We start from the raw sequence: 11,789 nt of genomic DNA on the forward strand, positions 1-11,789 counted from the left end.
TGGTTGTAAGCAACTAGTCGATACTGTGGGTGTAGAGTAGTGCTTAAATATGTATTTTAGAGGTTATACACACTTGGGTGGTAGTTGATCCCTGAGCTAGGTTCCTCAATTGGCCAAAGAGCATAGATAATCTTGATCGAGTTTGAATTATCGTTGGTGCTGCCAACGCTGTATGATCAGCAGGTAGAGTAGAAACTGCAGCTGTACAAACGAGTTAACGCATAAAAATAAACAAACGTGGGGCCCCGATATACTCATCGTGTATCCATGTGCATGTATGCGTAATACAAAGAAACTAATCGACAAGTGAGCCAGTTCGGCTTCCTGGCTTTTTAAGAATAGAAGACTCGCGTGACTATGTCAGTAGACTGAGTTTCAACAATGTAAACTTATAAAACCCCATAGAAGAGAATGTATAGAAGAAAAACGTTTTCCATGACTGTATTCTGCAGCGAGCTATATCCAAAGTTCTTCCATAAAATGGTAGTGCAGAAGGCGGGCCAAATATGAAATGCATCTGCCGATTCACACAGTATCGCAATGCATAAATGTAGTGTAAAAGTCGGGACGGGCCGTATGGGCCGAGTATTAGGTTAAATTTAAGACTAGCCTTAAAATCTAGACAAAGGTTTGAGCTACCGAATATCATATCACGACCTTCTTTATAGAATCGGGTCCTCTTATCGTTGCTATTTGTAGAGGCCAGGCAGGCCGGCTGGTTTATGAGACACTGGATATTCTGTTTTTTGAAAAAAATAATCTTTGGTCCGTATCAAAGATATAGAAAGATGTATTCATGAGCTTCCAGGTGTTAGTAGCAAGATTTTACGATAAGAATAATCACATTGTACGAAAATAAAATGTCGTTAGGTTGATAATATTCGGGCCGACTCCCCCACGCGCGTGTACCGCATATATATATATAGCAAGATACGGGACTGCTAACTAGCATTCTGGGTCCCAGGTTACCTTTTGTGGCACTTCTTAAGTTACAAGACTCGGAAGACGGGTTTGATACACTATCATGCAGTGCGAAGATGAATACAATCACATAATATAAGCCAGTTTATGCAACCAACTGGTACTTCTGATGAGATAAGATGTATGATAATAACGGTTCAACAAAATTTATCGTGTTTTACTACCTTTTATCAAATCTATTTCCCCTTGGCTTCGGAAAGTCTGATATCTAGCTCTCTTCGACATAAAAGTTTATAAATAGGCCATCAAGTCTGCTTTTGGATGTTTTAGTTTCTTTAATACTATAACCAAAATATAGCTTCGAACTACGGTTTCGCTTCAAAATTTATCGCAACCCAAGTTAAATATATACACATATTTTGGATATCTTTATTTTACGTTAAAATAACCATGTCTACCTACCAAACCGAGGAAATCATGGCCGAAGGAGGAGTCCGTTGGATTCTCTCCCACGAAGAACGCGAGCATCTCGGAGAGCTCCTCGATGTCGATGGTACATTTGCCCCCCCGCCCAATTTTTGACCCTATCAAATATTACTACTTAAAAACTCGTACTAACCTAATGTTCACATCCATGTAATCAAGCCTCCACCTTCGACAACCTCAAAGGGAACATCATGAACCGCTCCCGCATGGCATGCAAGAAATGTGGCAAACTTTCGGGTTTGGATGACATAGTCCACGGAGCTGTGGAGCTGGGTGTTCATACTAAGGGACTTATGATATATACTTTGGTTCATGGACCCACTGGGGGCTCACCGGCTCATGCTGTGGATTGTTCAAGGTGTTCTGAACAGTTTGAGGGAGTGTTTTTGTGGTTTTCGCCGTCTAATTGGTCTTACTAAGTCGTAATTCGGCGGGGGGTAGTGGTCTTGTTTTATTTATAATTTATGTTCTGGTGGATGAAGTTTGGGATTTTATTACTGTGTACATCTGAGGGAGGATCATTGGTGGAGTCTTCTACCAATCTCGCCCTTCGCCCCGAGAAATGAGATGGTAATAGAGTAGTAACAAATGCCACGGTGTTTACTGTTACGCAGTAAATGGAATTACGTCAAGACAGTATCACATAATATTATAATTACCATCCGTCCTCACCGTAACACCAGAGGGATGGCCGTGATTTCCTCACAACGCAGATTAGGTGTTCGTTGGTTGTTGCATAAAACCCAAACAGGGATATTCCATGTTGGTCGTCTTTCCAAAACGGGAAATGCTGAACAAATTTGGGGACAGGCGGGATTACCCGAAGCGGAAGGTTTCCCATGCTAACTTTTCCATCCCAATTCTTTCTTTCTTTCCTTCTTTTTTTTTTTTTTTGTTTCGTTACCCTTGTTTTCCCGCTAGGTAAGCTTCTTCGGAACTCCCCTGGTCGTGCATCGAATCCAGGGTCTTTTTAGAATGCGAACTAATTTTTATTTTTTTTTCCCTTGTGACATTTGATGGGTGATGGATGGGTGAGGATGGATGATGAAGATATGGGAGGGGATAAAATGGATTGAATTGATTGGTATCTCCGCTTCTACCTTCTTCAATCAAGCCGTCTGGAATGATAGGAACCCCTAGCTTAGTATATAATCATGATATGGGTGGTGGGGCAAAGGGAAAGGAACAGTGAATAAGAACATATCTTTGCCTTCTGCCTGGCTCCTTCTTCCTAAAATTCCGGTGCGGAGAAAGATGTGCATGCGAGCTAATGGGCCAAACAGCTCACATCTGCAGGTCGTTCTGGCATGGGGTTAATTGGTGCTAGCTATGGCATTGCATTGCAGCATTGAGCTCTGTCTGCACTGGACTAACTGTCTGCTCGCTCGGCTTATGTATGATCAGACTGACTGACTGTCGACTGACTTGATTCGACATGGAATTATTATTACTTGCTTGCCTGAACAAGCTCGAGCTTTTTCGATCGATGTCTCTGTAAGCTGCCGGGTTATGTGCTGCCCGCCGCTTCCATTTTTTTTTTTTTTTTTGCTTTAGTTTCTTTCCCGCCTGGAATACCAGCCAATGGTAAGTCTGGACCGAATGGATGTCGTACACGTATCCCCACAGATATTCTTTTCCTATCGATTATGATGAGCCTTTCGAGTCAAGGCTGGCTACGGGTCTCCTCAGCCGGGTTTTGTATGGATTCGATTGGATCCGATATATATAAGAGACGTAAGTGAGTATATATTGCAAAAGTATATATCTAGAGTGGGATGGTCAGGAATATTTTCTTTTAGAAGAAATTTCAAATCTCCGAAATATTTTCATCCCTCCAAAAAACAAATTTCAACAGACAGACAGATCGATAGAAAGATAGACCATATCGTATCAGACTTACCTGCTTACTTTTTTTTTCAAGATTGGTGACAAGTTCCGGACGGTGCGACCAAAGAGGTCGTCGGAGTTTTTCTTTTTGACAGCTCCCTCCCTCGGTATTCGCACAACACGGGAAATTTCAAATTCATTCAAATCCAGATCAGTTGAAGAAGAATCGAACCGGGTTTCAAATTTCAGCTATTCGATTCGAGTAATTCCCCACACAAGCATTCCACAAGCTTCTGTTCGAAACCCATACAACATTCTAAAAGGGTCTTGTGGGAAGAAAGGGAGCGGGGTTCTCTCAATTTTTTTAAACGGTGTACAATACTGGTTCTAGAATAACCGCCTGGACAGTACAAGTACAGTTTCCAGGAATCGACTGCATCGCCAAAGTATCCAGGACCGAAATTAAGTTCCTCGTCGAAAAGGAAATATCAAAACAACAGTATATGCAGCTAGCATCGGCGGACATTCTTGACAAAGGGAACAAGAGGCTCCACTGGAAATTTATCTAGACGCTTTACTTCCATATATAAAGCAGTCTATTTCTTCTCTCAGCTCGGATCTTTTTTTGGTTTGGTTTGGACTGGACTGGACTGGATTGGACTCTTCGTTTTTTGTTTCAGGAATAGGAAGGAGGAATCCTTTTTTTTCTTCTCATCTCTTCCTTATTCTCTTCCTTCTAACTTGCGACAAGAGATTGGATATTATCAATATTTGATCGAGGGAGAGAGTATCATCGAACGGATAGCCATACACAGTAGGCAGGAGGGAACTTGCGGGTTTATATATCTGTTACCCCCCCGGGCGGAAACGGGGATATATCTCAGAAACCACTTTAATTTGCGACAACCTCTCTCAGCCCAGAACAGCGCAGGACGGGACAGGACAGGACCCCTTCCTTTAACGTTGCAGTTGGCTTCAACCGTTAACCTCCACGATCGATTGCATGCATTCAAGCGAAGTGCATCCAAAGAGCCGCATCGGTTGAATCGACAAATACCATTCCAATTCACACTACACCAAAGGACTAAAAGACGAAGGAAAGAAAGGGAAAAAAGAGAGAGCCGAGAGAGAGAGAGAGAGAGAGAGAGAGAGCTAGAAAAAGGAAGAAAAAAATAATAAAGAGTAAAGATGGGCATCTGGACAACCACTTCGTCCCTCTACTTCCTCACCAAACACCACCAGCACCTTCTTTCCGCCCAATCCAACCTCCAATCCACCCTTCGAGAACTCTACCACCACGAAGAACTCCTACAATCATGTCCTCCCGAACTTCTCGAATTCCTATCTACCTACGTTCCAACATCACCTCGCAAATTCTGGCAATTCTTCGACCCGGCGAATGATGGATTCAGAGTCATGGCAGCGGATACATTGCATATCGCACAAGACCTGGTACACCGTGACTACAGCATCCTCGAACAGCCGCTAAAATCAGAATATAAACATCTAAAACGGACGGTCGAGAAATGGTTGCAACCAGCCGGATTACAGCCTGTTATTGGACGGTATATTCTGCCGTCTTATACTTGTCTCGATCACGTCTGTGAGAAGGGAGAACTGAGGGGAACTTGGATCGATAACAGAGAATTTGCGGAAATGGTGGCTTTGGCGTGGGATAAGGCGGTGGAGAGACAAGTTGGACAACTGGGGTTCGGAGTTAACAATGATGTTGTAGGGGAGTGGAGCGAGGAGTTGAGGAGTGTTTGGGGGGCTAGGAATCGACGGTTGGATGATTGGATGGTTAGAGAGGTGGACGAGGAGACTGAAGAAGGGACGGAGGGGAGGAGCAGTGAGGAGGAGGTGCTTAAGTTGTAGATTTTATATCATGCATCTTAACTACTTACTTACCTAGGCGCTCACTCACCAATTGTACGACGAGGAAAAGAAGGAAAAGAAGTAGAAGGAAGAGGGCTGTTTATAGAACCAGGGCGATTTCGAAGGAGAAGGGGGATATATGCCTAGTAGAACTAGCTATGAACCGACTGTTTATGGATATGAAATGGGAGTTCAAAGGAGTTTCTTTTTTCTGTTTCTGTTTTCTTCGATCTTCTTATCACGCGGTTTCTGGTTTCATAAGTTACTGTTATACATGAATTGGACACTGGCATTTTGGGTTACTGGAGTTCTCGTCAGCATTCTGTCTTTTTTATATTTGTTTTTATACTCGTCGTTCTTGAAGCCAAATTGTTGTAATGAATGAGAGCGTGTGCAGTCCTTTTCTGTCTGTTCTTCCTTTCTTCCTTTCTTCTTTCCTTTCTTTCTATGACTGATTTCGAATTCTTTGCATTTCCTTCTCAGCAACGAACGAAAAGAACAAAAAACAACCATCTCCCTTCTTCTTCTTCCATCTTTATTCTTCTGTCTCCACATCTCTTATCGTCCCATCGATATCTCTCATTACCCCTTCTCCCATATCTCATACTCCATATTTCAATCTGTCATATTCGTTCTGCTTCTTCTATAGACTGTCATCTTCCATGAAGCTTCATCGATCAATCATATATCACCTCCCCGTCCCTATCAAAAAGGCCCTCGCTCTTTTATTAATCCCATGTTCACATGGGAAGAAGACCACCAAGAGTCATCCTCAAAAAGCCAGCTTCTAGTATAAAGCTACATCACCACCATCATCGCCACCGTATCTATCACCTTAATTATGGCTACGGCAATCTCCTCGATCACAGCGACTCTCCATCATCTCCGTTCCAAAACTCTCTTCTCCTACATCAAAAACCCCAAGACCTTCATCATATCTTTACAAAATATTCTCAAAACTATGAGGTCTACAAAAAACCAACTACGTTTCCATGCGACATTGATCCGTCGACATTCCCAGCCCTTCTTGTTTTTTCTGGAGAACTACCAGGGGGCACCGCATTTTAAACATTGGAAGAGGTTTAATCCTTATAGGAAACATTGTTTGAGGGTTTTGTTGACGGTTTTTGATGGTGCTATTACTGAGGTTGAGAGAGATGAGGAAGTCGTGGCAGAAATATTGAGGAATCCGCTTGGGAGGAGCGTTCTTGGGGTTTTGAAGAGTGGGAGGGGGGCTGAAGATGTTATTTTACGGTATATATTCTACTACTTAATTCTATGGTTGTTAGTCTTGGGCTTGGCTAATAATAAGGTGGGATATAGCTGGAGTATCGGAGTAAAAAATCGCTGGCTCGGTCGTCTAATCCTAGACAGTTGGACACAAGAAGCCGACGCCGACGGAGAACCACAAGGGTTGGCAAGCTGTAGTATCAAAGATGTTGTTCATCTCATGGCAGCTGTCTGGGAGGAGGAAGCGGAGAAGATATACTTTCATACCGGTGTTTCGGAGGAGCCTGGACCACGACCGATTGGAGGGAATGATGGAGAAAGCAGGACTCAAAAAGATCATGTGGAGGAGGTTGTGCAGGAGGAGGAGGAGTTTGAGGCTTGGAGACCTTTTAAGGGACCGCCCTGCTTGAAGAGGAAGGATGCACTACACTTGGTTTATAGGGATTGATTTTATCTTTATATGCCAGTGTTAGCTACCCACTTACATATCTGGTTGCTTGGTGCATGTTCTATTCGACTCATATTCTGTACCTATTAAATTTGGGAGGTTGTTTTAATTAATTCTTACGCGATCATGTTAATGAATGATACGACCAACTTTACTATCTTTATGAACCCCTGAATAAAGAATGTCATAAACTTATCTATCTACTATTCTAGGTAGGTAAATACATACCTAGATAACGCCGTCTTATCAAGTTCTAGCCTCGAGTCTAAAATATTAAAATCGGGGTCATACAGAAGGGATAGAATGTCCAAATTCGTGTTGGTGTTGCAAAAGTTGTTTCGGGCAAAGCGCGTGTGACCAGACGTCACTCGGTTCGGCCAGCCTTCCCCAACCATTTCCCCAGATCAGACCAAACCGGGTGAGTTCAGACGACTTTCAAGACACCCAATCACACGAGTACAAGACAATATTAATGAACAGCCATGGCTGCCATCGCTCGATCTCCCCTTCGCTCTCCCTCGTAGCCTCTATTTTCATCTATCTAGGGCTTCAGCATCTTACGGAATTCTAGTACAATACAATACATTACGGTATAATGCGACCATGCGGCTCCCTCACTTCATCTCTCTAGTCGCTCCAGTCGCCTTCGCAAACCCCATCCTTCCCCAACAGATCCCTCTATCACCAGCCACCACAATCACCACCACCAGCGGCTCGACAAACCCTCATAACCATGATTATATCTCACCCTCCCTCTTCTCCGAATTCGAAGAACTATCAAGAATAGTCGATATAACCTACTGCATCGGTACACCATCGCCCGGAATCTCGCATCCATTCATCTGTCCATCCCACTGCTCTCAATTCCCATCGTTCCAACTAATCCAATCATGGAACACCGGTCCTTTACTTTCAGATTCATGCGGTTATATAGCATTGTCTCATCCTCCGGCTGAAAAAAGGGTTATTGTGGCGTTTAGAGGGACATATAGTGTTACTAATGCCCTCGTGGATTTGAGTACCGGACGGCAGGAGTATGTGCCTTATCCGCCTAGTAATCGGTCGGATCTTTCGGTATATTATAATACACAGTCGAAAGAAGAGGGAGAGGTGCCGAAGTGCGAAGGATGTTGGGCTCATGCCGGGTTTTTGGAAAGTTGGAGACAGGCGAGTGAAGTTGTGGTACCGGTTGTGGATGGGTTGTTGAGGCAGTGGGAGAGTCATGGGTATAGACTAGAACTTGTGGGTCATAGTCTTGGTGGAGCTGTGGCTGGGCTTGCTGGGTTGGAGTTTAGAGAGAGGGGGTGGAAGGGGCGGGTTACGACTTTTGGAGAGCCGGTGAGTAATCTCTATTACTTTCTTTCCTGATGTTTTTGATATATGATACGAAGATACTAATATATATGACTTTTGAATAGAGAATCGGCAATGCGAACCTTTCACAATACATCAATCTACTCCTTCCTGCCCCAAACTATAGACGAATAACACATAAATCCGATCCAGTCCCTCTTCTGCCCTTTTCGAAATGGGGTTTTTTACACCATGCCACCGAATATTTCATCGAGAAGGAGGATTTAACACCGACACCTGAAGATGTGAGGGTTTGCGAGGGGGATGAAGACGAGACTTGCGCGGCTTCTGGAAGCGTTAATATGCTGCAGTTGCTGTGGAGTCATAGGGATTATTTTAATCGGCTGGGGTTATGCGTGCCGGATGGGTGGAGGAGGGTACTGGATGGGGCTTGGGGGCCTTGGTGGCCGAAGAAGGGTTATTAATTGAATGGGAGATACTCGATTGAGGGTTGTTTGGCGCTCTTTTCATGGTCATGATTGATTGATGGGTTCTTTCAGCGTTGGAGTTAACATTTTTTTTGGACTTCGGGATACCAAATTGTTTTTTGGGTTTAGTTACTAGCATGAGCGAGGGGAAGAAGAGTCTTTAGTATACAGCATTATGTTTTATCGCCTATATCATTTCTGTCGTTTTAATGTATTTTCATAATATTCCTACGGCATAATGAGGGGAAAAAAGCTTTACATCACGAAATAATTCGAGGATGCTATTGTTGGTAGACGTATATATTGCGTCTGAAATATATGTCCCCGCGCGTGTGGACATCAACTATCGTAGATTCGGCTATGTAACTTTATACCTAATCGCTGGTGTCTGCGTTTACAGTTTCTTATACTCCAGCTTGCCTTCTAGCTTCTTAACTTCAACTAACTTTCTGACCGCCTTGTTGAAGTCGTCTTGTGTGATTTCATCTCTGTAGTCGCGGATTGCAAACATACCGCTGTGATACTGTTAGTTCGGGGTAATATAGAGGAAAGGTTGGACAAGGTGACATACGCTTCAGTAACAACGTTTCTTAAATCAGCACCATTGAATCCATCACTCATCTTCACCAAACCTTCATAATCAATCTCTCCAGCCTTCGCCACACCAGCCGCATGAATCTTCAGAACCTCCAATCTGCCGACCTCATTCGGTAACGGAATCTCAATCTTTCTATCCAATCTTCCAGCTCTCAACAAAGCGGGGTCAAGAGTATCAGGACGATTGGTAGCCATGATAATCTTTGTTTTACCGAGATAGTCGAAACCGTCGAGTTGGTTAAGGAGTTCCATGAGAGTTCTCTGGATTTCTCGATCGGCAGAGGTACCTTCTGAGAAACGACGGCCACCGATGGCATCGATTTCGTCCATGAAGATGATGCAAGGTTCGTGTTCTTTTGCATAACCGAACATTTCGCGGATTAGACGGGCGGATTCACCGATGTATTTGTCGACGATGGCGGAGGATACGACTGTTTTATTTCCTTTAGTATCTTTAGATGTTATTATAGATGGAAAGAAGTAATACCCTTTAAGAAGTTCGTTTCGAGAGTGCTGGCTACTGCTCTTGCAAGAAGAGTTTTGCCTGTACCAGGTGGACCATATAGAAGCACACCCTTTGGAGGTTTAATCCCCACCCGTATAAACAACTCCGGATTCTTCAACGGCAATTCAATAACCTCCCTCAACTCTCTGATCTGTTCATTCAAACCACCAATACCTCCAAAGCTAACCTGTCCTGGATCCTCCAAACTCATATTATAAACCAAGGGATCAACCTCCCTTGGTAACATCCTCATGATGGTCAAAGTAGTCATATCCAAAGCAACCCGAGTACCTTGTTTCAACTTCGATTTATCGACCTTCGAACGACATCCTACGACATATCGAGGACCCGAAGAAGCTTTGACGAGGATACGTTCGTCATCTATTTGTTTTAAGACTTCGCCAACGATCTGACCGACTGATTGGAGGGCTTTGAGGTTTTCTTCGGTGTGGTCGTATGATTTTTGGAGGGATTTTAGCTCTAGCCGGAGGGATTTGAGTTTTGCGTCCCATTCACGGTGTTCGATTAGTTTCTGTTAGGGCTGGTTAGTCTTTTTTAATGATATGTGACGGGTAGCGAGTGGTAGCAGTAGTGGCAGTAGCGGTGGGAGGGCAACCTTTTTGTATTCCTCAAGAGCGCCATCGCGTTCTGCGTCGGATGACGAGGACATGGTGAGGGCGGGGGAGGGTTTAAGGGAGATCTATGAACGGTATGCGATACGGGTGATGGTGGTGATGGATCGTGGTAGATGGGGGCGGTTGACGTTGGAGGTTGTTGAAGTGAAGTGAGGTTGACGCGTGGATGGGGTTGGCTGGCTGGCTGGGTTTCGGGGTAGCTACCAAGTTACCTTATGGTGAGCTAAGCAAGCACAGGACCAGACCCAGCTGCCATGCCAGCAACACAGAATTCATGACAGCCGCTAGACGCCCAGACGCCTTATAATTGCTGACTGGGTTTCTTTGCTTTTACGGTTTCTTCTTACGGATCTTTTGTCTACGGATCTGATAAAGAGAAAGTGGAAGCTATGGATTTGGACTAGGCAGAGCGTGATTTTTATGAGGATGTACTATGTATGCGCTTTTCGGGCAGATGGGGATGAGGCCGAGGTGGATCGGGAGTTACGGTAATAAAACTGGGGGAACGGGATGGCGGGGACATGGATCGGGATGGTGATGATGAGGCAAGTGAGGGGTTTCTTTTTTACTATTTTTCTTCTTCTCTTACCTCTTTTTTTTCTTTCAGGTGATATCACGATATTTTTTGGGGTCTTCTTGAAGTTTATGGAATTTGAAGGTTTAGGATTGATGATATCATGATTTATATAGCAGCAGTTGTATTAGAATGTTGCAGCATGTTGGGGTTGTAATATAATAACTCCGCGCCCGGCATTAATTTCAACAGCGATATCGCGCCATGAACGGTACGCTCCATAGATATCTAAGTAGTACTTACAGGAACACCCCCACTCAGCCAAGAAACGGATATAATACGCCTTTAGACTATATGCAGGACATCATTCCCAATAAAAGTAAATATACTTTTTTTTTTTTGAGGCGAAAGCGTCCTGTGTTTTTTTTTTGGCATCGGCGAATCCCTAATGGTAATTTGTTGAGAGAGACGAGACTCAAAAGATTTAGCTGTGGTCTAATTGGCGAGTTCCTCCCTGGGAATATCACAGCCTGTAATATATAGGATTCAACTTGAGGTGATGCTATGCTTCTATACGGCGATTGTATTGAACTTACATACATATTCTGTACAAAAGTACCTGGTAGGAGGCACTGGCGTAATACAATTATATCCCTCGAGACTAAGCCTCAAGCAGCGTGATGGAGTAGAGTAATGGTAATAGTAACAGAAGGAACCACCCAATTGCCAGGGACGGATGCCTGTCGTGGTCTGTGCATGGTAACGGAGGCCGTAGCTCTGTTAATGTTAGTCTGCCTGCAGTCTTGTCGGTCGGTCGGTCGGCCGGTCTCTCAGTCAATCGAATTCGAGGGGTCGTCGTCAAGGGAAAAGTTTATTATAAGTGAACCTGGCCATCCCATCCCATCCTCTCTTTTCTCTCTCTTTCTCTCTTTCTCCCTCTCTCTTCTTTCTTTCTTTCTGTTCTTCCCTC

The 11,789-nt window shown here is 43.9% G+C and overlaps 5 protein-coding genes across 5 annotated transcripts; 4 read left to right on the top strand and 1 right to left on the bottom strand.

Annotated features, from left to right (window-relative positions):
- Window positions 1–1,371: 1,371 nt before the first annotated feature.
- AOL_s00054g894 (uncharacterized protein) lies at window positions 1,372–1,826 on the top strand (the record flags this gene model as incomplete). The annotated part of the gene is made up of 2 exons (XM_011122210.1): window positions 1,372–1,474; window positions 1,567–1,826. 2 exons carry the CDS (start codon window positions 1,372–1,374, stop codon window positions 1,824–1,826), a joined length of 363 nt encoding a protein of 120 aa, XP_011120512.1.
- A 2,596-nt stretch (window positions 1,827–4,422) lies between these two features.
- On the top strand, window positions 4,423–5,109 carry AOL_s00054g895 (uncharacterized protein; the record flags this gene model as incomplete). Its single annotated transcript, XM_011122211.1, has 1 exon — window positions 4,423–5,109. The coding sequence occupies one exon, from the start codon at window positions 4,423–4,425 to the stop codon at window positions 5,107–5,109; it is 687 nt and encodes a 228-aa protein (XP_011120513.1).
- An 841-nt stretch (window positions 5,110–5,950) lies between these two features.
- On the top strand, window positions 5,951–6,787 carry AOL_s00054g896 (uncharacterized protein; the record flags this gene model as incomplete). Its single annotated transcript, XM_011122212.1, has 2 exons — window positions 5,951–6,363; window positions 6,433–6,787. 2 exons carry the CDS (start codon window positions 5,951–5,953, stop codon window positions 6,785–6,787), a joined length of 768 nt encoding a protein of 255 aa, XP_011120514.1.
- Window positions 6,788–7,390: 603 nt separating this feature from the next.
- Window positions 7,391–8,565, top strand: AOL_s00054g897 (uncharacterized protein; the record flags this gene model as incomplete). Its single annotated transcript, XM_011122213.1, has 2 exons — window positions 7,391–8,125; window positions 8,206–8,565. 2 exons carry the CDS (start codon window positions 7,391–7,393, stop codon window positions 8,563–8,565), a joined length of 1,095 nt encoding a protein of 364 aa, XP_011120515.1.
- Window positions 8,566–8,962: 397 nt separating this feature from the next.
- AOL_s00054g898 (uncharacterized protein) lies at window positions 8,963–10,340 on the bottom strand (the record flags this gene model as incomplete). Its single annotated transcript, XM_011122214.1, has 4 exons — window positions 8,963–9,083; window positions 9,140–9,596; window positions 9,653–10,202; window positions 10,287–10,340. The coding sequence occupies 4 exons, from the start codon at window positions 10,338–10,340 to the stop codon at window positions 8,963–8,965; spliced, it is 1,182 nt and encodes a 393-aa protein (XP_011120516.1).
- Between the last annotated feature and the right edge of the window lie 1,449 nt (window positions 10,341–11,789).

The sequence above is a fragment of the Orbilia oligospora genome, assembly GCF_000225545.1.
Source record: "Orbilia oligospora ATCC 24927 unplaced genomic scaffold scaffold00054, whole genome shotgun sequence".
Classification (NCBI taxonomy): Eukaryota; Fungi; Ascomycota; class Orbiliomycetes; order Orbiliales; family Orbiliaceae; genus Orbilia; species Orbilia oligospora.